Below are 27,248 nucleotides of genomic sequence, written 5' to 3' on the forward strand. Positions count from 1 at the left end.
GGTACATTTACATTATTTAGCAGACGCTCTTTTCCAGTGCATACATTATTTTTTTATTTTCATACTGGCCCCCCGTGGGAATCGAACCCACAGCCCTGGTGTTTCAAACACCATGCTCTACCAACTGAGCAGTCTCCGCTTCATACACAGGTGGCCCTGTCGGCCATTCCCTCCCCTACCCTGGACGACGCTGGGCCAATTGTGCGTCGCCCCATGGGTCTCCCGGTCGGCTACGACAGAGCCTGGATTCGAACCAGGATCTCTAGTGGCACAGCTAGCACTGCGATGCAGTGCCTTAGACCACTGCGCCACTCCGGAGGGTCGATATAGGACTCATTTTAATGTGGATATAGATACTTTTGTACCTGTTTCCTCCAGCATCTTCACAAGGTCCTTTGCTGTTGTTCTGTGATTGATTTGCACTTTTCGCACCAAAGAACGTTAATCTCTAGGAGACAGAACGGTCTCCTTCCTGAGCGGTATGATGGCTGCATGGTCCCATGGTGTTTATACTTGTGTACTATTGTTTGTACAGATGAATGTGGTACCTTCAGTCGTTTGGAAATTGTTCCCAAGGATGAACCAGACTTGTGGAGGTCTACAATTTGGCTGATTTATTTTGATTTTCCAATGATGTTGAGCAAAGAGTCACTGAGTTTGAAGGTAGGCCTTGAAATACATCCACAGGTACACCTCCAATTGACTCAAATGATGTCAATTAGCCTATCAGAAGCTTCTAAAGTCATTACATCATTTTCTGGAATTTTCCAAGCTGTTTAAAGGCACAATCAATTTAGTGTATGTAAACTTATGACCCACTGGAATTGTGATACAGTGAATAATAAATGAAATCATCTGTATGTAAACAGTTGTTGGAAAAATTACTTGTGTCATGATCAAAGTAGATGTCCTAACCGACTTGCCAAAACTATAGTTTGTTAACAAGACATTTGTGGAGTAGTTGATAAACAAGTTTTAATGACTCCAACCTAAGTGTATGTAAACTTCCGACTTCAACTGTAGCTATCGATGGTTCTGTCACTTGGGGGTTGAATGATTTCTAAGGTATAGGAACAACATTCCCTCCAACTAAATGTTTCCAGAATTATAAGCTTGATTTTCCAGGCTCGGGGTCTAACGATAGAATATTTGACGCAAGGACCCATTTCTAATGGAATGGAATATAAATATTACTGCAAGATCTCATACATTTAGTTCCTATAGCCCTCTGTCTGTTTCACACTCCCCCAGCCATATGAGTGCCACCGTGCGTTTGAAAAATATATTTTGACCTTTGTCATCTGGTAATGAAACTCCCATACCTGTTCTATTTTGTGAAATTGTGTTATAAAGATTGTTCACTACTAAGTCTACTACACTGCTCTCAACATGGTCTGTTTTCATCATTTGTTTCATCAGCAGCAGCAGCACCACCAAATCTTCATGGGCAGCTGGACAGAGAAAAGGATGTTAGCTGGCCTAAGTGTCTCCCTCTCGCTCTTTAATATCAGTTAATTACTGTGGTTAATCAGCCTGATAATGAGTCTGGGCGCCATGCCATTTCAATCTGATACCAGGGCAGGGTTCATGTCTCAGCCAGCAACAGCACCAGGCAGCAGCTAACTAACTTCCCCCAAGCAGCAGTGCCCTCCCTGGGGCTGGGGCTGGAGAGTAGAGCCATGAGAGGGGCAACATGGTTTTAACCTGCTCACTCGGGCCTGGGACACAAAAGAGACAATATTACAATCCATAAACTCCCTCCACAGATTCCTGTAAGCCCAAGCTTTTCTCCAGTTGCTCTCCCAGGCAGCTTCCCCTCTATCAGCATCCCTTTGTCCTTTTCACTGATTCACTCAGCAGCTGGGAGCTTTCAATAGAAACCTCTGTGAGAAAATGGAACACTGAGGAGGAAACTGATGCCTACTGCGATCCTCCTATCCCCTCTCTGTCTCTCACTCACTATCTCTCCTTTTCTCACTCTCTCTCTCCCTCCCAACAGTCTTCTTCTCCTCATTATTTCTTATTATCACTGTCACTATCTCACTGGCAGCCTGCTACCATCTCTCTCTCTCTCTCTCTCTCTCTCTCTCTCTCTCTCTCTCTCTCTCTCTCTCTCTCTCTCTCTCTCTCTCTCTCTCTCTCTCTCTCTCTCTCTCTCTCTCTCTCTCTCTCTCTCTCTCTCTCTCTCTCTCTCTCTCTCTCTCTCTCTCTCTCTCTCTCTCTCTCTCTCTCTCTCTCTCTCCCTCCCTCCCTCCCTCCCTCCCTCCCTGAGCTACGAACTGGACCAGATAGTCTTTCTCCAGTATCCAGTTCCACAGCCTCATTTCTCCACACACCAGCTCTGGGTGACAGCTCAGTAGGGGTGTCTGGGAAATACAGCTTGCTGTAAGGGACTTCTCAGGGAGTTCTACTGACCAGATACAGGTAAGGAGCACTGCCTCACAGGCACTCCCTCGCTACACACCTCTGAACACCTTGTACCAGGACAGGTTCATACACAGGTATACCTTTAGAACTGCTATAGCTACAGATTTCCATACGATCTAAACTGGAGTCTCATTTGTAGGATCTTTGCTGGTCATTTAATTTATATTACTAAATGTAGTCTCATTTTGCTCCCAGTCAACTCTTTTTTATTCTATTTTGCATGAATACTGTATCATGCGTGTCGACTAAGATATGGATTATTTCGACCATGAATGCTGCGTGTGTGCATCCTACAAATACCTCCAAAGCCACCTGAAATGTAATTTTAACAAACTACTAGACAACAATTCAAAATAGTTTAAATATTCCAATGTTACATTTTCTATGTAATTCTACAGTTATAAACAAGGCAATATGTGTAGATGTGAGTATGTTAGACTCGGAGTTCATACACTTGGAGTAAGTTCATACACTGTTCACACTGTTGACCTGTTGACACACAGGCACTAATCACAGAGTTGAGAGAGTTTAGAGAAGTAGCTACGGTACCAATCACCAAACATGTAATCCTAACTAATGAGAAAATGTCTTTAGCGAAAGGAACCTTTTAATCCATTAAATTTTCCACCCAAAGGTTTCCTTTTGACATACAGATCCACACAATAACATTGCATCATTGCTCTCATTCACTAAGTGAAACGCTGTGCATGGCGCTCAAGTCTCATGGCTCATGGCCTACATAGAAGGACTATTTTCTAGATGACTAAATCTAATCTATTCTTCAAGACGTATGAGGGTTATACCTATATCAACGGAAATGAATGCGTAAATGAGCACAACCGTTAGTGAGAAAACTGATTTGGTCCTTGATGATGACAGTACAATCAAATCACTATTAGATATCAAATATGCAATATCTAAATATAAAAAATATGAATTAATTATTATTACCGAAACCTTGGTAGAGCATGGGTGGAGTAGGCATTGTGGTGCTCATGTGAATTTCCTTTCTTTTTCGGCTTCAGACCAATGCCTACTTCTCACTTAAAACTTAGTTTTAGTTTTTAAAAGTATATTCTGTCAGAGGGGTGAAAGCAGACTTAGAGCATGTGGATATGCCACAGAGATACGCAGCTCTGAAATAGAGATAGACAGCTTCTGCCAGTCTATTAGAGATGGGCAGTGAAGACCTGCAGCTCCTCCAACGTACAACAGTATGCCATTTTCCCCTCCATCCTCCCCTCCATCCTCCATCCTGCCCTCCATCCTCCATCCTCCCCTCCATCCTCCATCCTCACCCCTCCATCCTCCCCCTCCATCCTCCATCCTCCCCTCCATCCTCCATCCTCCCCTCCATCCTCACCCCTCCATCCTCACCTCCATCCTCACCCCTCCATCCTCCCCTCATCCTCACCCTTCCATCCTCTCCCTCCATCCTCCATCCTCCCCTCTATCCTCACCCCTCCATCCTCCATCCTTCTCCCCATCCTCCCCTCCATCCTCACCCCTCCATCCTCCATCCTCCCCTTCATCCTCATCCCTCCATCCTCCCCTCCATCCTCACCCTTCCATCCTCCCCTCCATCCTCACCCCTCCATCCTCCATTCTCCCCTCCATCCTCACCCCTCCATCCTGCCCCCTCCTCTCTCCCCCCAGTCATTCATCACAGCAGTGCCAGACATGTGCCCATGAGTATTCATCAGGAGGAGTTACTGCGGCACAGCGACATGAACCTCTGATTTACAGCCCTGCCTCCTGTCACTCCTAATAGTAGAGCATCTAGAGAAAGTGTACAACAGGCTGGTATGGGAGGAGGCTGGTATGGGAGGAGGCTGGTATGGGAGGAGGCTGGTATGGGAGGAGGCTGGTATGGGAGGAGGCTGGTATTGGAGGAGGCTGGAATTGGTGGAAGTTGGTATTGGAGGAGGCTGGTATTGGAGGAGACTGGTATGGGAGGAGGCTGGTATTGGAGGAGCCTGGTATTGAAGGAGGCTGGTATTGGAGGAGACTGGTATTGAAGGAGGCTGGAATTGGAGGAAGTTGGTATGGGAGGAGGCTGTTATAGGAGGAGACTGGTATGGGAGGAGGCTGGTATTGGAGGAGACTGGTATGGAAGGAGGCTGGTATTGGAGGAGACTGGTATTGGAGGAAGTTGGTATGGGAGGAGGCTGGTATTGGAGGAGACTGGTATGGGAGGAGGCTGGTATTGGAGGAGACTGGTATTGAAGGAGGCTGGTATTGGAGGAGGATGGTATTGGAGGAGGCTGGTATTGGAGGAGGCTGGTATGGAAGGAGGCTGGTATTGAAGGAGGCTGGTATTGGAGGAGGCTGGTATTGAAGGAGGCTGGTATTGAAGGAGGCTGGTATTGGAGGAGGCTGGTATTGAAGGAGGCTGGTATTGAAGGAGGCTGGTATTGGAGGAGGCTGGTATTGGAGGAGGCTGGTATTGGAGGAGACTGGTATAGGAGGAGGCTGGTATTGGAGGAGACTGGTATTGGAGGAGGCTGGTATAGGAGGAGGAACAGGTGCCGATGAGTGAATAGATGCAAAGTGATGCTGAAAGGTATTAGTAATTGAGGGTTTGTTCCCCAGAAATGCTCATTTGCAATATTGTGTTCAAATAAAACATTGAGATGAATAGGAAATATTGCTCTGGAAGAATGTTGTAGAGAAGTGTACAGCCAACGGTAGAATTATAAAGGGCCACATTACCCCTATTCAGTTAGGTCTTTAAAAAATGTTCTTCTAAATTAACAAATGCATAATTCCATTCAAAATGCTTTAAGAAACCCACTTTATATCTAACATAGGCCTAAAATGACCACTTGTAAGGCAAAAAATGTATCCAAAGTCTAATTGAGCAAATATTACGCTATGTCCCAACCTCGTAATTTTCTCAAAATAGCGAAGTACCCTACCCGAGACCACAATTTGTCATGCAGTGTCAGCTGTGGCTGGTTCAATGCCACATCACAGCAGCAGTCAAGGGAACACCATTTATCGTACAATAATTTCATTCCAAAGTTGCGTAGTAATGGAACCATGGAAGGGTGGGATTCATTAGACTATTAGCATATAAAGGAGCTTTAGCATAGAAAGGAGGCACTTTCATATGGAGAAGAGATAAGTTGAACTATGTTTTCTATCTCACTCACTCGCGGTCATTTGAGCGACTGGCGTTGCACTGCATCAGTTTGCACAGCCCACTCACACACAGGGACGCACTGCACGCTCTCTGGCTGTACCCCGTTCCTGTCACTCTCCACACTACTTTTCCAGAGAGCCCGGAGAGGTAAGAATGGGCAAATCCGAAAGCCAAATGGATATCATGGAAAAATCTACCAAACCAGGGAAGCGTCGTTGGACTGTTGCGGAGATTGGGCTGTCCGTGCTGTTGTTGCTGGTCAGCTGTGCCCTAGCTGGACTGATAGTCCTCTACACATCGGCTCTGAGAGGTAGGCTCAACCCAACGACAATAGAAGTAAAAATAGAATTTGACCTGCACTAATTACACTCACCTCACTGGAAATGACTTCAGAAATACCATAACATGTGTGATATTTATCAGGTGTTTATGTTATGATTAGTATTGTTTGAAAGCACAGCCAAGCAGTAGGCTATTAAAATAAGAGAGAAACAGAAAACTTTATTAGCATCATTTGACAACTATTCCAGAGTGTTTTGTGAAATCTATTGAAGCATAAATAGGCAACCAATTTTCAGAATCAAATTAGGCAAAGCATTCTAGCCTACTGTACTAGCAGTGGAGGCTGCTGAGGGTAGGACGGCTCATAATAATGGCTGGAACGGAGCAAATGGAGTGGCATCGAATACATGGAAACCATGTGTTTGATGTATTTGATACCATTCCACCATTTCCGCTCCAGCCATTACCACGAGCCCGTTCTCCCCAATTAAGGTGCCACCAACCTCCTGTGTGTACTGGGTACAGTAACTGCTCTGAACAAGCCTCTCTTTTCTCTCCAATGCAGAGCGGTCCAATAGACCTGGGGTGTCAAGGAGCTCAGTCACTGAGGGTGAGTCTTGACGCTTGAGTTGAAATACTGTATGTGTTTATATCCATGTTATAGGATACGGTACGATGTAAACTGGACAGAGGATGATCCCATTTGAATTCCCTCTGCTGCCTCATCAGCAGTGTCGGGACAAAAGTGAGAGAACAGAGTCATTGCTGACACAGCCATTTCAGAGACCAAACAGACAGACAGTATCAAGTAATGATTTGCCAGAGAAATCTAAAATCCCTTGATGCTGCTGTTAATAAATTCCTACTCTTTTCCTGGAATGACAATAGTCATTTTTTATTTAACACTTTGATGTTTTCAGGGCAGCAGTATCATTCTGGCCCCAGCAATGTTTGCACAACTCCTGAGTGCGTCACTGCAGGTGAGCAGTTCCGCCTGCGTATGGGGTTGTCCGTCCTCCAAAAACAAAACTCATCACTCAATTTTATATCAACATAACAACATATCATCATAATATTCCATTTCCTTCTATGTTATCCACATTCTCCCCTCTCCCTCCTCTGCTGACTGTACCCCCCACAGCCGCTCGTCTCTTGCAGAACATGGATGCGACGGTGGCGCCGTGTCAGAACTTCTACCAATATGCTTGTGGGGGCTGGCTGGAGCGTCATGTCATCCCAGAGACCAGCTCCCGGCACAGCGTCTTCGACATCCTCAGAGACAGGCTGGAGATCGTGCTCAAAGGTCAGTCAGCGAGATGTTTCCAAGGATCAAATCTACTTGCTGTGTTAGATCAAATCAATTGACAGAATGAGGTAAATCTTTATGTTTCTGTTGGTCGTCTCCTCACAGGAGTTTTTGAGACTGAGAGTGATCAGGACCGTGACGCCTTCAAGAAGGCCAAAACTCTCTACAGCTCCTGCATGAATGAGAGTGAGTCGGGTTCTTCTCATCCAAACTCCAAGCTAACACTATTACACAGATGTTTGGTCTCGGAATCAGCTGCATACTCTGTAACGTTCATTGACAGTACTCTATGTAAGATTGACTGACAGTGTGTTGCTAATGGTGTTGTGTTGTCTCTGTGTTGTCTTCTGTAGCTCTGATAGAGCAGCGCGACTCCCAGCCGCTCATGCTTCTCATCGACAGCATAGGAGACTGGCCTGCTGCCTCGGAGGACTGGAACATCACTACAGGTACTGATACACACACACACACACACACACACACACACACACAGTCTTGTATAACTAACCTTGTGGTGGACACACAATTCAGTCCCATTCAAAATCCCAATTTCCCTAACCCCTAACCCTACACCTACACCTAACCCTAATTCTAACCCTTACCTTTACCCAAAACCTAACCCTAATCCTAACCCTAACCCTAACCGTAACCTTCACCTTAACCCTAACCTTAACCCCAAAACCTAACCTTAACCCTAACCCTAAACTTAACTTCTAGATCCTAACCCTAAACCTAAAACTAAAACTAGCTCCTAAACCTAAATCTAACCCTAACACTAATTCTAACCTTAACCCTAAACCCCCTAGAAATAGCATTTGACCTTGTGGCGACTAACAAAAAGTCCCAAGTTGGTCAAATGTTTGTTTGTTTATTATTGTTGTGGGGACTTCTGGTCCCCACAAGTATTGTTAAACACGTCCACCAACTGAAATGATGAGTGATATGATTGTGAGTGACATGTGACATGCTCATCCAGGCGTGCCCCCCTGGCTCTACTGAAGGGCAGTCAGGTGTTGTGACTGATTCTTAAAATAGACCGCTCTTCACTGCACCAAACCTGACTGCCGCCAGTGTAATTAAATGTAATCAAGGACAGTGGCTCAAACAGAATTAACCACTCGTAAGTGCATTTGGTGCATCTTCACAGACAGATTTATGACTGCTCTGTAAATTGTGCGGCAGTGGCCATCTATACTTGGCTGTGTGAGAGGTAGTCAGTCTACTCTCTGCAAGCCAGATGTTTAATGTTAGATTTAATGTATGTATGTTTAATTGTTTAATTGTATTATCCCAGAGGAGGCCTGGAGCCTGGAGGACACTCTAGCCACCCTCACCTCTCGTTACCACAAGAAGGTCCTGCTGGACATGTATGTATGGACTGATGACCGCGACTCCCGGCGCCACATCATCTATGTAAGGACAGTGTTTGAATACACAATGTTCCAAAAGTACAGTGCCTGTGATTTTTTAAATTAAATCTTCCCCCATTCTGATTGGGTGATAATAAAAGTCTGTTTTTATTTTACAGATTGACCAGCCAGGACTAGGAATGCCATCCAGGGAGTATTACTTCAATGATGGAAACTACAAAAGGGTACTTTCATAAACAGTATTGTGTATTAATGTTCTGTTAATGTCATTGCACTGGAAAAGACAAGGTCATCTTTGCATGTATGTGTCATGTGGCTCTTTAGGTGCGAGAGGCCTACCTGCAGTTCATGGTTTCCATGGTGAGGATTGCCCGCGAAGACAGGAACTTGACCCAGGAAGATGATCGTGTGGTGGAGGAGATGGTGCAGGTGCTGGAGCTGGAAACAGATATCGCCAATGTGAGTGCCAGCCTGCCACAACAAGAACCGGAACTGTGACAGAAGTTAAAAAGAGACTATGACAGGAACACATATGAGGTGGATTTACCCCCTCTTATTCAATGAATTAGTCTTCAACAAGAAACACCTAATAGAGATGGATGAATTCAACTATACTGTACTACATGTCATCCACATGTTAAAAACGTGAATAGATCAATATTATGGCTAAATACAGTGTTTGTCACCTTAAATTTCAATACATCAGACATTACTGTAGGCCTATGCTTTCTGTGTTGTCGTGTCATAGGCCACATCCCCCGCAGAGGAGCGTCAGGATGTCACGATTCTCTACAAAAAGATGACCCTGACTGAGCTGCAGGAGTCCTTTAATCTCAATGTAAGTGCTTTCACTCTAGTGATTTCAAGTGGATAAGACTTGAGACTGAAGTCTATTGGCATTGTCAAAGCCATATACTATATATATTGTATCAAATTTGTGGGTGTAGCCCCGACTGGGACTCAAACCCAGGTCCAGCCAACACCTTAACCATTACACTAAAAGGTTCGAACCCCTTGATGATCTTGCTAGGTGTTGGTTTACATTTTAGTCATTTAGCAGACACTCTTATCCAGTGCATACATTAAGGTTGTTAGATTACCCCCTTCCGTCGAGAGAGCGTGTTCCCACACTTCTCTATACCAAGTCCCTCACATGTACACGCCTCTCGCATGGCCTCACGGGCACCATCCCACTTCTGACACCAATGTAGCAAATTTGGGGGGTTGCCTCGACTAGGACTCAAACCTGGGTCCATCGACTGTCAACCCAACACCTTAGCCATTATGCCAAGAGATCAGAACCTCTTGATGAGGTCGCTAGGTGTTGGGTTAAGGTCGCTACAATATGTACTTGTAGATTGCAGAACAAGCCTCAGACAAAAATACTAACAAAAACACTGCTATATCTTACAGGGTTTTAACTGGACAAGGTTTGTGCGTGGTGTGTTGTCCAGTGTGGCTGTGAAGGTACAGCTGGAGGAGGAGGTGGTGGTCTACAGCGCCCCCTACCTGGAGAAGATGAACAAAGTGCTCTCCAAACACACTATCAGGTCAGAGCTGATGATGTACATCAGAGCTGCCCAACCCTCTTCCTGGAGATCTACTGTCCTGTAGGTTTTCAGTCCAACCCTAATTTAGCATAAATGATTCAGCTAGTTAAGGTCTTGTTGAGTAGCTAATAAGTAGAATCAGGTGTGTTAAATTAGGGTTGGACTGAAAACCCACAGGACGGTATATCTCCAGGAAGAGGGTTGGGCAGCTCTGATGTACACCATAGTTAAAATGTGCTTCTATCAATATTTTATCTACTGTGATTTATCATGCGAGTCATGCAGGACGGTACACTGTTAGAAAAAAGGTGCTATCTAGAACCTAAAATAAAAGGGTTCTTCGGTTGTCCCCATAGGAGAACCCATTGAAGAACCCTTTTTGGTTTCAAGTAAAACTCTTTCCTCAGAGGGTTCTAAATAGAAACCAAAAGAGTTCTACCTGGAACCAAAAAGGGTTCTTCAATGGGGACAGCCGAAGGACACTTTTGGAACACTTTTTTCTAAGTGTAGATTTGTGGTTACATCATCTAGCTCTATGTGTGTCACGTACAGTAGATCCATTGCTTGAGTGATTGAGTGACATTATTGGGTGAATATATCCATGTTCTCCTCCTCCAGAACCATGCAGAACTACCTCACCTGGCAGGTCGTCATGGAGAGAGTCAGCAGCCTGAGTCGCCGCTTCAAAGATGCCAGGGCACACTATAGAAAGGTGAGCCAGAGATATGAGCACATCTAGGAGCACGCTTAGGGCTCTATTCAATCCGTATCGTGGAAGTTCAGCATTACATTGTGATTTAAATTTAAAGGCAATGTTCCTGCGTTAGCGAAGACTGCATTCACCGTAAACGCTGCACATGTTGGCTCAATCGGAAATTACCTTAAAATGTATATTGCACAATCTGTAACACTTCAATGGTACAGATTGAATGAGCCCTTAGAAACAGACACATTGAAAAACTAATTCATGTATAAACGTGTGGCAGATTTGACAGTCTGTCTGTGTGTGTGCGTGTGGTCAGGCCCTGTATGGGACGACCGTGGAGGAGGCGCGGTGGAGGGACTGTGTGCGTTACGTTCAGGGCAGCATGGACAACGCAGTGGGGGCTCTGTATGTGCGAGAGACCTTTGCTGGCGAGAGTAAACGCATGGTGAGTCACTCCTGTAGACAGGATGCAGACAAAACAGGAAATTCTGCTCCGGCTTCTATAATCACTGTCACTACAGCAGTTTAGTCTGCACTTTGTGTGTGTGTGCGTGTGTGTGTGTTTGCTTTCCCTGTAAATTAATATATTATATTTTTGTGTGGACAGGTGAGTGACCTCATCAGTAAGATCCAGGAAGCGTACGTGGAGACGCTAGAGGAGTTGAGCTGGATGGATGACCAGTCTAAGGAAAAGGCAAGAGAGAAGGTACAAAAATAGCATTGCAAACAAACATACCATGTACAGCTAGCTGCCAAAATAATGGAAACAAATTCATAAAGTGTCTTAATAGGGTGTTGGGCCACCACGAGCAAGAACATCTTCAATGCACCTTGGCATAGATTCTACAAGTGTCTGGAACTCTATTGGAGTGATGCGACACCATTCTTCCACGAGCAATTCCATCATTTTGTGTTTTGTTGATGGTCGTGGAAAACGCTGTCTCAGGCGCCGCTCCAGAATCTCCCAAAAGTGTTCAATTGGGTTGAGATCTGGTGACTGAGACAGCCATGGCATATGGTTTACATTGTTTTCATGCTCATCAAACCATTCAGTGACCACTCGTGCCTTGTGGATGGGATGTTATCCCATAGCCATGGGATGTTATCCCATAGCCATGGTAGCCAAAATAATGGCCTGCCCAGCATTTTTATACATGAACCTAAGCATGATGGGATGTTAATTGCTTAATTTACTCAGGAACCACACCTGTGTGGAAGCACCTGCTTTCAATATACTTTGTATCCCTCATTTACTCCAGTGTTTTTGGCAGTTACCTGTACATCATCAGTGTTTTGAATATTGTAGTGTCGAGACAACGATGCTGATATGCTGTGATGACAAGAAATCCGCTGACACTGTCCTTGATTATAATGGTTTATTACATCAAAGATTACAGTATCAATTTACAGACTCCTGCAGAAATCTGGAGAACAACTGACCCAATCTCTAATATGTTATTCTCTCCGTCCTTTGTTCAAAACATGGTATTTATATCCTATGTAACATAAGATGGGTGGTTTTTGATAGACCAATCCCTAACCTCCCCATATCTCCAAATGTCCTCTATTCCAAGAAGCCTATGTAGTAATGCTTTCCAGATGTTTCAGCAAAGCAGAGTAAAGTTCATCTATTACACCATTTGCAAACGTCAGCAAAATCATAAACTGTTTAGATACTATAATATGTAAACGAAAGAACTTACCAGCTGACTGTTCTACTGCTCTATGTTACAGGCCATGGCCATCAAGGAGCATATTGGCTATCCTGACCACATTCTGGAAGAGAGCAATCTGAAGCTTGACCAGGAGTATGCCCATGTATGTCTGTGAGACCTGTCCACACATTAGCCCCTTTGGGCTCAAAGGACTATGATAAATCCTCCTTTTCAAAGCGAAATGGATGTACAAATTGTTGTTTAGATTGTTCCTGATTATCTTTGCCTGGTCTCTGTCTGCAGCTGAACTTTAGTGAGGAGAACTACTTTGAGAACATCCTTGAGAACCTGCAGGCTGAAGCACACAAGAGTTTGAAGAAGCTGAGAGAGCCGGTCGACCCGGACATGTAAGATGCATCCATTTAGCCTCACATAGACACACGTGAACATAAACACATTTACACATGTGAGTACACATTCGACATTCCCTCTTAAATGGTGAGATCTATATTCTAGTGTTTTTTTCTAGGTGGATCATTGGTGCTGCTGTGGTCAATGCTTTCTACTCACCAAACAGAAACCAGATAGGTAATATGACAACAGCCAACACACTGGCTGCACCTTTCGTCACCCATCTGAAGTTAGTTATCGTCGGCCAATCCTGGCTTGAGGAAATCCCTTATTAGGAACAATAATTTTGACGTCTACAGTATTTGTTTCTATACTAGCAAAGGATTTCTTACAAGTTCTTGAATGATTGAATAATAGTCAACTCCTGATTTAAGAAATGGTGTGAATGCATGCATCTGTAACAGTGTTCCTTCCATCCCTCTCCCCGCCCCTACCTGGGCTTGAACCAGGAACCCTCTGCACACATCGACAACAGTCACCCTCGAAGCATCGTTATCCTTCGCTCCATAAAAGCCGAGCAAGGGAAACAACTACCTCAAGGTCTCAGAGCGAGTGACATCACCGATTGAAACGCTACTAGCGCGCACCGCTAACTAGCTAGCTATTTCACACCGGTTACACTCACCCCTCTTTTGACCAGCCATTTCACACCTGTTACACATCTTGCAGCTAACTGGAGAAAATAAAATGAATGTATTTTGAATAGGGACTCGTTTGCATTTGGCTGTAATAATATTGCGTAACATTAAGAACATTAAACATTACATTGACATGAATTCCTTTCCCTAAACCAAAGCAAAATATTACACAACTCTTCAAGCCATTCCTCTGGGTCTATTTGTAGTCATATTGAAAGCTGACAGACAGACAACCTGGTGACTATTATGGTTTGGCTCTGATATGAGTGCTGTGCTGTGTATGTAGTTTCAAGTTGTAATGTCACAGCAGAAGTACAGTGAAATGTCTTTCTTGCACGCTCCAAACCCAACAATGCAGTAATCAATATCAATGTAGCACTAATAAATAACATAAGGTAGAACAAAAACACACAAGAAATACAAATAAGAAATAAGAACAACACGAGAAAGTAAGAAGCTATATCCCGTTCCAATACCATAATTACAATGTGCAGGGATACTGGAGTGGTAGGGTTAGATATGTATGGTGACTCAGCATCAGGATATGAGAAACAGAGTAGCAGCAGCGTAAATTATGATTGTGTGTGTGTAGAGTCAGTATAAATGTGTGTGCATTTTATGTGTGCATTGGAGTATCAGTGTGAGTGAGTGTGTAGAGTCCTGTGAGTGTGCATAGAAACAGTGCAAAAATACAACACAAGACTTTAGAAGTCTTATGAGCCAGTATGTTTTAGCCTTTTCTGTATGTTTTAGCCTTTTCTGTATGTTTTAGCCTTTTCTGTATGTTTTAGCCTTTTCTGTATGTTTTAGCCTTTTCTGTATGTTTTAGCCTTCTCTGTATGTTTTAGCCTTTTCTGTATGTTTTAGCCTTTTCTGTATGTTTTAGCCTTTTCTGTATGTTTTAGCCGTTTCTGTATGTTTTAGCCTTTTCTGTATGTTTTAGCCTTTTCTGTATGTTTTAGCCTTTTCTGTATGTTTTAGCCTTCTCTGTATGTTTTAGCCTTTTCTGTATGTTTTAGCCTTCTCTGTATGTTTTAGCCTTTTCTGTATGTTTTAGCCTTTTCTGTATATTTTAGCCTTCTCTGTATGTTTTAGCCTTTTCTGTATGTTTTAGCCTTTTCTGTATGTTTTAGCCTTCTCTGTATGTTTTAGCCTTTTCTGTATGTTTTTAGCCTTTTCTGTATGTTTGAGCCTTTTCTGTATGTTTGAGCCTTTTCTGTATGTTTGAGCCTTTTCTGTGTGTTTTAGCCTTTTCTGTATGTTTTAGCCTTTTCTGTATGTTTGAGCCTTCTCTGTATGTATGAGCCTTCTCTGTATGTTTGAGCCTTTTCTGTATGTTTGAGCCTTTTCTGTATGTATGAGCCTTCTCTGTATGTATGAGCCTTCTCTGTATGTTTGAGAGTTTTCTGTATGTTTGAGCCTTTTCTGTGTGTTTTAGCCTTTTCTGTATGTTTTAGCCTTTTCTGTATGTTTTAGCCTTCTCTATATGTATGAGCCTTCTCTGTATGTTTGAGCCTTTTCTGTATGTTTGAGCCTTCTCTGTATGTATGAGCCTTCTCTGTATGTATGAGCCTTCTCTGTATGTATGAGCCTTCTCTGTATGTTTGAGCCTTCTCTGTATGTTTGAGCCTTCTCTGTATGTTTGAGCCTTCTCTGTATGTTTGAGCCTTCTCTGTATGTTTGAGCCTTCTCTGTATGTTTGAGCCTTCTCTGTATGTTTGAGCCTTCTCTGTATGTTTGAGCCTTCTCTGTATGTTTGAGCCTTCTCTGTATGTTTGAGCCTTTTCTGTATGTTTGAGCCTTTTCTGTATGTTTGAGCCTTCTCTGTATGTATGAGCCCGCTCTGCCGCGTGCCCCGGTGTTCTGCCTCACTGCCACTTTAACGTCATTGAGAATAATGACTGCCGGTAATGCTTTCCGCTGTTGATAGAATGGAACTAGTTTCAGGCTCCATTGCACACAAGCTTTGTGGCTAAAAGAGATGGGGTTGGGGCGCCAGCCACAATGAATGCCACTCAGACAATGCCGCTAACACATGGACTGGTAATGTGCAGTGATGATTAGTCAGATATGAAGCTGAAATTCTGTTTCATTCGCTTGCTCCCAAGGTTGCAAGATTATAGACTCTCTTTGTTCATTTGGCCTGATCTGTTCTCTGTCCGTTTCTCAATGTCCTTTCTCCTAGTATTCCCTGCTGGTATCCTGCAGCCTCCTTTCTTCAGTAAGCAGCAGCTCCAGGCCCTGAACTTTGGAGGAATAGGGATGGTCATTGGACATGAGATCACCCATGGGTTTGATGACAATGGTGAGGCAATACTCATATTTATAGTCACTGTCCATGTTTGTGTCCAATGTGTTGCACAATCATGTTTAGTATAGAGTATTAATTCATGGTCAAATGTAAATGAGAATGCATCACAATTAATTCCACGTTTTATCTTTAAAAACAGGTCGTAATTTTGATAAGGATGGTAACATGCTTAATTGGTGGAGTAATTATTCTGCTGAGCACTTTAAGGACCAGTCGCAGTGCATGGTGCAACAATATGGCAACTTCAACTGGAAACTTGCAGGTGGACAAAATGTGAGTTTCCCAGTGTAGCAGAAGAATGGGAAAAATCTAACATTTATTTGGGTGTAATGACTCATATTTTTTTGGGTTGAGAACCTCTGAATGTGAGTGTGCTAATGACTGTCTCTGTGTGACCCCAGGTCAGTGGAATTAGCACTTTGGGGGAGAACATCGCCGACAACGGAGGAGTTCGGCAAGCCTATAAGGTGTGACACCCTCACAAACCCATTCAACCACCACGGCACAATGAAAACACAATGAACCACTTTCTAACAAAAATGGATCTCTGACTAAATTGTATCTAATTATATTTGACATTTGTATGTTTTTTTTGTGTGTTTGTGGTCAGGCCTACATGAAGTGGATGGAGAGAGAAGGTGAAGAGCATCGTTTACCTGGTCTGGACATGGACCACAAGCAACTTTTCTTTCTTAACTTTGCCCAAGTGAGTAAGCTCCACTTTATCCCAGAGTCAGATTAATTTGTGGATACCATTTTTATGTATCTGTGTCCAGTAAGATGGAAGTTAGAGGTAGTTTCGCGAACCAATGCTAACTAGCGTTAGCACAATGACAGGGGGTCTGTGGGTATCTACTAGCATAAAAATGGTATCCACTTGTTCATGACTCTGGGGAAGTAGATAAAGGGCCTCAATGCCAAAATCCCGAAGTATACCTTTAATAAATTGAGTTGTCTAGAGTAGACCACCTAAAAGCTACACTACATGACCAAAAGGATGTGGACAGCTGCTCGTCGAACATCTCATTCTAAACTCATGGGCATTAATATGGAGTTGGTCCCCCCTTTGCTGCTATAACAGCCTCCACTCTTCTGGGAAGGCTTTCCAGTAGATGTTGGAACATTGCTGTGGGGACTTCCATTCAGCCACAAGAGCATTAGTGGGGTCGGGCACTGATGTTGGGCGATCAGGCCTGGCTCGCAGTCGGCGATCCAATTCATCCCTAAGGTGTTCGATGGGGTTGAGGTCAGGGCTTTGTGCAGGCCAGTCAAGTTCTTCCACACCAATCTCGACAAAACATTTCTGTATGGACCTCGCTTTGTGCAAAGGGGCATTGTCATGCTGAAACAGGAATGGGCCTTCCCAAACTGTTGACACAAAGTTGGAAGCACAGAATAGTCTAGAATGTCATTGTATACTGTAGCGTTAAGATTTCCCTTCATTACTCTTACTGAATTTCCACGTGGGCGAGGATATTGGAAATTTTATCAAAGCCTATTGGATGATAACTTGTTTTTAACTAGGACAGAGGAATTTATAACTTATTTTTTCAGACACAACATACAGTTGGAGTCGGAAGTTTACATACACTTAGGTTGGAGTCATTAAAACTCGTTTTTCAACCACTCCACACATTTCTTGTTAACAAACTATAGTTTGGCAAGTCGGTTAGGACATCTACTTTGTGCATGACATAAGTAATAATTGTTTACAGACAGATTATTTCACTTATAATTCACTGTATCACAATGCCAGTGGGTCAGAAGTTTACATACACTAAGTTGACAGTGCCTTTAAACAGCTTGGAAAATTCCAGAAAATTATGTCATGGCTTTAGAAGCTTCTGATAGGCTAATTGACATCATTTGAGTCAATTGGAGGTGTACCTGTGGATGTATTTCAAAGCCTACCTTCAAACTCAGTGCCTCTTTGCTTGACATCATGGGAAAATCAAAAGAAATCAGCCAAGACCTCAGAAAAAAAACTGTAGACCTCCACAAGTCTGGTTCATCCTTGGGAACAATTTCCAAACGCCTGAAGGTACCACGTTCATCTGTACAAACAATAGTATGCAAATGTAAACACCATGGGACCACACAGCCGTCATACCGCTCAGGAAGGTCTCCTGGAGATGAACATACTTTGATGTGAATAGTGCAAATCAATCCCAGAACAACAGCAAAGGACCTTGTGAAGATGCTGGAGGATACAGGTACAAAACTATCTATATCCAAAGAAAAACTAGTCCTATATCGACATAACCTGAAAGGCCGCTTAGCAAGGAAGAAGCCACTGCTCCAAAACCGCCATAAAAATGCCTGCCTACGGTTTGCAACTGCACATGGGGACAAAGATCGTACGTTTTGGAGAAATGTCCTCTGGTCTGATGAAACAAAAATAGAACTGTTTGGCCATAATGACCATCGTTATGTTTGGAGGAAAAAGGGGGTGCTTGCAAGCCGAAGAACACCATCCCAACCGTGAAGCACGGGGGTGGCAGCATCATGCTGTGGGGGTGCTTTGCTGCAGGAGGGACTGGTGCACTTCACAAAATAGATGGCATCATGAGGAAGGAAAATTATGTGGATATATTGAAGCAACATCTCAAGACATCAGTCAGGAAGTTAAAGCTTGGTCGCAAATGGGTCTTCCAAATGGACAATGACCCCAAGCATACTTCCAAAGTTGTGGCAAAATGGCTTAAGGACAACAAAGTGAAGGTATTGGAGTGGCCATCACAAAGCCCTGACCTCAATCCTACAGAACATTTGTGGGCAGAACTGAAAAAGCGTGTGCGAGCGAGGAGGCCTACAAACCTGACTCAGTTACACCAGCTCTGTCAGGAGGAATGGGCCTAAATTCACCCAACTTATTGTGGGAAGCTTGTGGAAGGCTCCCGAAACGTTTGACCCAAGTTAAACGATTTAAAGGCAATGCTACCAAATACTAATTGAGTGTATGTAAACTTCTGACCCACTGGGAATGTGATGAAAGAAATAAAAGCTGAAATAAATCATTCTCTCTACTATTATTCTGACATTTCACATTCTTAAAATAAAATGGTGATCCTAACTGACCTAAGACAGGGAATTTTTACTAGGATTAAATGTCAGAAATTGTGAAAAACTGAGTTTAAATGTATTTGGCTAAGGCGTATGTAAAATTCAGACTTCAGCAAATCCCCTTATTGTATGGGACACCTTTAAATGTGCCTTTAGAGGCCATGCAATTCAGTACTCATCTCGAAAACAAAAGCAATTTAGGTCAAAAGAGTCCATACTAACAAAGGAAATAGAAGGTCTAACAGAAGAGATAGATAGCAATAAAAACTGTAACATAGAGGCTCAGAATAAATTAGAGGAAAAACAAAAAGAAATTGAGAAACTTATTCAAGAAAGGTCAAGTGTAATATATCATAAAAATAAAGCAAACTGGATGGAATATGGGGGAAAATGCACCAAATTCTTTTTTAAACTTCAATATAGGAATGCTACCAAAAAGAATTTACTGAAACTGGTTACAAATGACGAAGTCACCCATGATTCACCAAAATATATTTTGAAGTACTTTAAGTATATGTTTTCGTTTCAGTCGCCTCCATCTCCTCTAACTGAAGCTAATTGTAGAGATGTTTTTTCTATTGATAATGTAAAATTAACAGCCATACAGAAAGACTCATGTGAAGGCGAAATTACAGAGGAGGAACTTCTGGATGCAATTAAAGACTTTAAGTCCGGGAAAACTCCAGGGTTGCATGGCATACCAGTCGAGGTATATCAAACCTTTTTTTATATACTCAGAGGACCGTTATTAGCATGTTTTAACCACTCCTATGTAAATGGTAGATTATCAGACACTCAAGAAGGTCTGATTTCATTATTACTGAAACAGGATACAAGTGGAAAATATAAAGATCCAGTCCATTAAAAAAATTGGAGGCCCCTTACACTTCAGTGTTGTGATGCAAAAATTCTAGCAAAATGTATAGCGCATAGAATTAAAAAGGTATTGTCGGACATTATTCATTCTAATCAGACAGGTTTTTTACATGGAAGATAGATTGGAGATAATATAAGGCAAGTACTGAAAACAATAGAACACTATGAACAATCTGGGAAACCAGGCCTGGTATTCATAGCAGACTTCGAAAAGGCATTTGATAAAGTACGACTGGGGTTTATATATAAATGCCTGGAGCATTTCAATTTTGGAGAATCTCTTATAAAATGGGTTAAAATCATGTATAGTAACCCTAGGTGTAAAATAGTAAATAATGGCTATTTCTCTGAGTTTTAAACTGTCAAGAGGAGTGAAACAAGGTTGTCCACTATCGGCATATCTATCTATTATGGCCATCGAGATGTTAGCTATTCAAACCAGATCTAACAATAATATCAAGGGATTAGAAATCCAGGGCTTAAAAACAAAGGTGTCATTGTACGCTGATGATTCATGCTTTCTTTTAAATCCACAACTTGAATCCCTCCACAGCCTCATAGAGGATCTAGATACATTTTCTAACCTCTCTGGATTACAACCAAATTATGATAAATGTACTATATTATGTATTGGATCACTAAAAAATAAAATGTTTACATTACCATGTAGTTTACCAATAAAATGGTCTGATGGTGATGTGGATATACTCGGAATACATATCCCAAATGAAATAAATGATCTCACTCCAATACATTTTAATAAAAGTTAGCAAAAATAGATAAGATCTTGCTACCATGGAAAGGTAAATACCTGTCAATTTTTTGTATCATCCCAGTTTACCTATTTGCTTATGGTCTTGCCTACGCCTAGTGAACAGTTTTTTCAATTATATGAGAAAAAAATTATATCAGACTAAATTAAACCGGCCTATTTATATAATGAATATGAATTCGGAGGACAGAAATTATTAAATATTAAAGCATTAGACCTATCACTATCACTTCAGTCATACAAAAGTTATACTTAAATCCGAACTGGTTCTCTAGCAAATTAGTAAGATTGTCTCACCCAATGTTCAAGAATGGCCTTTTTCCCTTTATTCAGATTACAAACTCTCACTTTCAGTTATTTGAAAAGGAAATCATCTCCCAAATATCACTATTTCTAAAACAAGCCATAGAAAGTTGGTTGCAATTTCAATTTAATCCTCCAGAAACGACAGAACAAATAATGCAACAACTATTGTGGTTCAATTCACTTATACTAATTGATAAAAAACCTTTTCTTTTGAAAAAATGTTTAAAAAAGGTATAATCTTCGTAAATGATATCATCGGTAGGACTGGTGGAGTTATGTCGCACATGCAGCTAACAAAAACATATGGAAATGTCTGCTCTACCCAAAATTACAACCAAATAATTGCAGCATTACCACAAAAATGGAAGAGGAAAGTGGAAGGGGGAAAAAGTAAGGAACTTGTCTGTCGGCCTTGCATTAAAGAACATAATTGGTTAAAGAAAACTGTGATAAATAAAAAAGTATACCAGTATCATTTAAGGACCAAAGGATTGACAGCCGTCCCATATAGATTGCAAAATAGTTGGGAAGAGATATTTCACATACCAATCCCATGGCATAGTGTTTATGAACTGATACGCAAAACGCCGCCGGATTCAAAACTTAGAATTTTTCTATTTAAATTATTATATAAAATTCTTGCTCCCAACAGAATGTTATTTATATGGGGGATACAATCTTCCCAGCTGTGCAGATTTTGCTGCGAAGAGACAGAATCATTCGATAATTTGTTTTGGTACTGTCCATTTGTAGCTTGTTTTTGGACACAGGTAGAAACAATGAGAATAGAAAGGTTCAGAACTTTTGTAAAACATCACAGTACAGTTGAAAAATATATGGCAAATAGAAATCCAATATGGATGGGTGGTGTTGAATGGAGTTGAAGGATGGGACTAATAACAACTAACAACAACTAATAACAACAAGATAACTAATAATGTAAGCATACTGTGTCCATAATAAGTATATAGGTTATAGGTTGAGAGCTTTTGTGAAAGAGCACAGTTTGAAAGATATGGCATATAGAAGCAAACCGGATGGACATCATTAAAATGATCGGAGAGGTTGAGGGTAGAGGAAGTTCAGGAGTAAAAACAAACAAAATAGAATTATTGTAAAATTGATTGTGTCCATAAAATGTATATAGTATGTATAAGCTGGAAGTAGAGGCCTAAGCGTTGTTGTTGTTCACTAGTTTACTCCAATTAGGGAAGGGTTGGTGGGGTTGGAAAGTATTCAAGGGAAATATATTTTTAAAAAGGATATTTATGTATGTGTGTGTGTGTGTATGTATGTATGTATGTATGTATGTTTGTATGTGTATATATATATATCTATATATACATATATTTGCGAGAAAAAAAACATATGGGGGATTGGAAGTGATGCAGACAATTACATTGATGGAAGTTACAATCTATCTGCAATACTAAAGCTGATCTACCCCCTAAAAATTTTTTATAATAATAATAATAATACAAAATAAAAATAATAAAATTTCCCTTCACTGGAACTAAGCGGCCTAGCCCAAACCATGAAAACAGCACCAGACCATTATTCCTCCTCCACCAAACTTTACAGTTGGCGCTATGCATTGGGGCAGTTAGCGTTCTCTTGGCATCCGCCAAACCCAGATTTGTCCGTCGGACTGCCAGATGGTGAAGCGTGATTCATCACTCTAGAGACCACGTTTCCACTGCTCCAGAGTCCAATGGCGGCGAGCTTTACACCACTCCAGCCGACGCTTGGCATTGGCATGGTGATCTTAGGCTTGTGTGCGGCTGCTCTGCCATGGAAACCCATTTCATGAAGCTCCCGACGAACAGTTATTGTGCTGACGTTGCTTCCAGAGGCAGTTTGGAACTCGGTAGTGAGTGTTGCAACCGAAGACAGAAGATTTTCAGTGGTCCCGTTCTGTGAGGTTGTGTGGCCTATCACTTTGCGACTGAGCCGTTGTTGCTTCTAGCAATTTCTACTTCACAATAGCAGCACTTACAGTTGACCGGGGCAGCTCTAGCAGGGCAGAAATTTGACAAACTGACTTGTTGAAAAAGTGGCATCCTATGACGGTGCCACGTTGAAAGTCACTGAGCTCTTCAGTAAGGCCATTCTACTGCCAATGTTTGTCTATGGAGATTGCATGGCTGTGTGCTCGATTTTATACACCTGTCAGCAACGGGTGTGGCTGAAATAGCCGAATCCACTAATTTGAAGAGCTGTCCACATACTTTTGGCCATGTAGTGTATATTACCATCCTTCCTCCACTGCTGTTCCCAGATCATTGAGAAATGCTGGTCTAGAGACCACTGAGAACACACATTTTTTCCTAAATACTTGGTTTTTAAGAAATAAACAGTTGGACCAAGGGGTTTAAAACTACCCCAGATCATTATATCAAGCTACCTACCTAGGGGTCCAGAATATTTTGCCAAAATAAAGACCACTGTGGTACTGTGCCAGGGAAAACAAGGCCAGAGCAAAGCCAGACTAGTGTTTGACAGTCTTCATCCAAAACCAGGTCAAAGCCAAACACAATCCCTGCTGGGATTATTCAGTTGGGCTGTCGAACAGCGCCTTGGAAAAAATACTTGGTACCCCTTAAGGTGTTCCCTCTGGCATATCATGTTCCTCATCATTTTATGGTTTACATTTACTGTATATTCAGCTCAAAAATATCCTCACTTGTAAAATACGAACAGGTGTAATTGAGAAAATAAATGTGTTATGGGCACAGTAATACTGTCTCTGCTTTTACTGTGTCAAACTTGAATTAATTAATTTGTGATACATCTTTCTCCTCCAGGTATGGTGTGGTGCCTATCGGCCTGAATATGCAAGCCAGTCCATCAAGACAGACTCCCACAGTCCCCTGGAATACAGGTAACGACCAACTGTAAAAATGTAGCGTTTCGCGATTCCAACCTATTTTCTGTCAGTAATCTGTTAACACTCTTTACCTATCTTCTCTCACAGGGTACTTGGCTCCCTACAGAATTTTGGAGCATTCTCAGAGGCATTCCAGTGCAAACCAGGTACTCCCATGAACCCTGAGATAAAATGTCGGGTGTGGTAGCCAGTTCCTGTCTTCTTCTACTATTGTTAATTATTTCTTGACTGGGGCAACTGAACAAAAGAACATGATTTACTACCACCTTGTGTTATACTGATGCCACATATGCATCCTGCCTTAGAGTATGTCTGATGGATTTACATGGCAGAAGAAAACATAGATATTTACACAAGTGTTTTAACAGTGTGTAAATACAGAATACAGTTTATATATGGACTGGATAACTGACCAAACTACATCCTAGTATCACCATTTGAAGCAGATTAAAACTAAGATGAGACAGGAAAAACACTTGCAAGGAGTATGTACTTATATGGCTACTCAGCTTAAAGATGTTGTCTGTGGGTGAACAGTTTTACTTGTGGTTTTGTTGTATACACTCTCAGAAAAAAAGATTCTAGGTAGAACCACAAATATGGATATGCTTGATTCATATATGGCACCCCTAAAGGTTCTATATAGAACCCTTTTTGTAGGGCTCTTTGATCAGAACATCAGGGGTTCTTCTTCACTGAACCAAAATTGGTTCCATATAGAACCTTTGGGATCCATATAGGGTTCTATATGGAACCCATTTCGGTTCTATATAGAACTTTAAGTCTGCCATATATGAAGCAAGCATAGAACCCTTATTGGATCCCAAAGTGTGTACATGTATACATCTGAAGCTCCTATGCACCACTGTGGGTGGTCAGTTGATACATGCATAGTCGGGCAAATGTAGGACATTCCTAAGACCTTGTAGAATAGGTCTCAGCCGAGCTGGCTTTAAATGCTTTAACTGACTTTTTGAAGAATTTCCTAAACAACTCTTTGTGCTTTTTGTCAAGTCATTCAGATGGCAAATCCACAGCGCTTTGAAGCCCACATATTTAGTGGCTTAAATCTATGTGCACCGAGTATCTTTTGGCACCGTGTTGCCTTGTGCGATCCTGTCTGATATGAATCAACATTGTTTCCACGATGAAATTACGTGGAACCAACGTAGAATAGACGTTGAATTGATGTCTGTTCCCAGTGGGAAGTCTGTCATTACAGTGTGACTACGAAATGAATAAAGGCTCTGTGAGAAAATGTAAGCAGCGGTGAACTAGAGCTGGCTTGGCTAAGTCACTCTTTGAAATTAAACAATTTACCTGAAGACATCAGACTGTTAAACCTTTGCAGCTTTAATCTTATATGAACATTTTGAAAATCTAAAAAAGATGGCTTAAAATGTTTTTGCTATAACATACATAAATGTGAAATCTACAAAGATATAATTGCTTGGAAAGTAGCTTAAAAGACTTGCTAGACTAGCACTGTTTTGTTTGAGTTATAGTGATGATGATCTGCCACGGAGTGATCAGTATCTTATTTATGATAGATACTCAATACTCGGTCACAACTGTAAGTCCTGAAACTGTAAGTGATTTTAATTACTGTATGTGTTGTGTTACATTTCAGAGATAAACATTTGATCAACCAGTGTTCCTTATCTCAGACTATGTTCTAAGCATTGGGCCTTATGAGGATACAGTGGGGAAAAAAAGTATTTAGTCAGCCACCAATTGTGCAAGTTCTCCCACTTAAAAAGATGAGAGAGGCCTGTAATTTTCATCATAGGTACACGTCAACTATGACAGACAAATGGAGGAAAAAAAATCCAGAAAATCACATTGTAGGATTTTTAATGAATATATTTGCAAATTATGGTGGAAAATAAGTATTTGGTCACCTACAAACAAGCAAGATTTCTGGCTCTCACAGACCTGTAACTTCTTCTTTAAGAGGCTCCTCTGTCCTCCACTTGTTACCTGTATTAATGGCACCTGTTTGAACTTGTTATCAGTATAAAAGACACCTGTTCACAACCTCAAACAGTCACACTCCAAACTCCACTATGGCGAAGACCAAAGAGCTGTCAAAGGACACCAGAAACAAAATTGTAGACCTGCACCAGGCTGGGAAGACTGAATCTGCAATAGGTAAGCAGCTTGGTTTGAAGAAATCAACTGTGGGAGCAATTATTAGGAAATGGAAGACATACAAGACCACTGATAATCTCCCTCGATCTGGGGCTCCACGCAAGATCTCACCCCGTGGGGTCAAAATGATCACAAGAACGGTGAGCAAAAATCCCAGAACCACACGGGGGGACCTAGTGAATGACCTGCAGAGAGCTGGGACCAAAGTAACAAAGCCTACCATCAGTAACACACTACGCCGCCAGGGACTCAAATCCTGCAGTGCAAGACGTGTCCCCCCTGCTTAAGACAGTACATGTCCAGGCCTGTCTGAAGTTTGCTAGAGTGCATTTGGATGATCCAGAAGAGGATTGGGAGAATGTCATATGAAACCAAAATAGAACTTTTTGGTAAAAACTCAACTCGTCGTGTTTGGAGGACAAAGAATGCTGAGTTGCATCCAAAGAACACCATACCTACTGTGAATCATGGGGGTGGAAACATCATGCTTTGGGGCTGTTTTTCTGCAAAGGGACCAGGACGACTGATCCGTGTAAAGGAAAGAATGAATGGGGCCATGTATCGTGAGATTTTGAGTGAAAACCTCCTTCCGTCAGCAAGGGCATTGAAGATGAAACGTGGCTGGGTCTTTCAGCATGACAATGATCCTAAACACACCGCCCGGGCAACGAAGGAGTGGCTTCGTATGAAGCATTTCAAGGTCCTGGAGTGGCCTAGCCAGTCTCCAGATCTCAACCCCATAGAAAATCTTTGGAGGGAGTTGAAAGTCTGTGTTGCCCAGCGACAGCCCCAAAACATCACTGCTCTAGAGGAGATCTGCATGGAGGAATGGGCCAAAATACCAGCAACAGTGTGTGACAACCTTGTGAAGACTTACAGAAAACGTTTGACCTGTGTCATTGCCAACAAAGGGTATATAACAAAGTATTGAGAAACTTTTGTTATTGACCAAATACTTATTTTCCACCATAATTTGCAAATAAATTCATAAAAAATCCTACAATGTGATTTTCTGGATTTTTTTTCCTCATTTTGTCTGTCCTAGTTGACTTGTACCTATGATGAAAATTACAGGCCTCTCTCATCTTTTTAAGTGGGAGAACTTGCACAATTGGTGGCTGACTAAATACTTTTTTTCCCCACTGTATGGTCAGAAAGGAACATTTAGAGGGGTGCTTTTCAAAAAGGTGCACAGAGAAGTCTTTAAGAGTATACAATGCTTTATGTTTTCTGCATAGAAAAAAAACCGGAACAGAAAACTGTTCCCAACATCCCGTAATACAGTCATGGGTTTGGACTAGCTAGTGACTTAATGAGGAATGTGTAGTCATGTCTCAGCTGCATGGCGTCCCACCTGTAAAATAAGACATTCTCTGTGTAGAGGAAGGAAAC

The 27,248-nt window shown here is 41.9% G+C and overlaps 1 protein-coding gene across 1 annotated transcript; it reads left to right on the forward strand.

The window, feature by feature from the left end:
- The first annotated feature begins 2,319 nt into the window (after positions 1-2,319).
- Positions 2,320-25,408, forward strand: LOC121574834 (membrane metallo-endopeptidase-like 1). The gene is made up of 24 exons (XM_041887451.2): positions 2,320-2,424; positions 5,707-5,882; positions 6,420-6,464; positions 6,775-6,834; positions 6,996-7,157; positions 7,266-7,346; positions 7,514-7,609; positions 8,455-8,573; positions 8,689-8,754; positions 8,855-8,989; positions 9,279-9,368; positions 9,944-10,080; positions 10,699-10,792; positions 11,103-11,231; positions 11,394-11,492; positions 12,521-12,604; positions 12,745-12,848; positions 12,971-13,029; positions 15,676-15,795; positions 15,941-16,074; positions 16,203-16,268; positions 16,412-16,507; positions 23,623-23,699; positions 23,793-25,408. Exons 2-24 carry the CDS (start codon positions 5,726-5,728, stop codon positions 23,890-23,892), a joined length of 2,310 nt encoding a protein of 769 aa, XP_041743385.1. The 5' UTR covers positions 2,320-2,424; positions 5,707-5,725; the 3' UTR covers positions 23,893-25,408.
- Positions 25,409-27,248: the final 1,840 nt, after the last annotated feature.

This window comes from Coregonus clupeaformis, chromosome 10 (assembly GCF_020615455.1).
Source record: "Coregonus clupeaformis isolate EN_2021a chromosome 10, ASM2061545v1, whole genome shotgun sequence".
Classification (NCBI taxonomy): domain Eukaryota; kingdom Metazoa; phylum Chordata; class Actinopteri; order Salmoniformes; family Salmonidae; genus Coregonus; species Coregonus clupeaformis.

What these genes read in the sequence shown, in the direction of transcription:
- LOC121574834 (XM_041887451.2), top strand. Translation starts at nt 5,726, where the DNA reads ATGGGCAAATCCGAAAGCCAAATGGATATCATGGAAAAATCTACCAAA. An exon ending in TCCTGAGTGCGTCACTGCAG is followed by an intron (nt 6,835 to 6,995) that starts GTGAGCAGTTCC and finishes TACCCCCCACAG; the next exon opens with CCGCTCGTCTCTTGCAGAAC. An exon ending in GAGCCGGTCGACCCGGACAT is followed by an intron (nt 12,849 to 12,970) that starts GTAAGATGCATC and finishes GTTTTTTTCTAG; the next exon opens with GTGGATCATTGGTGCTGCTG.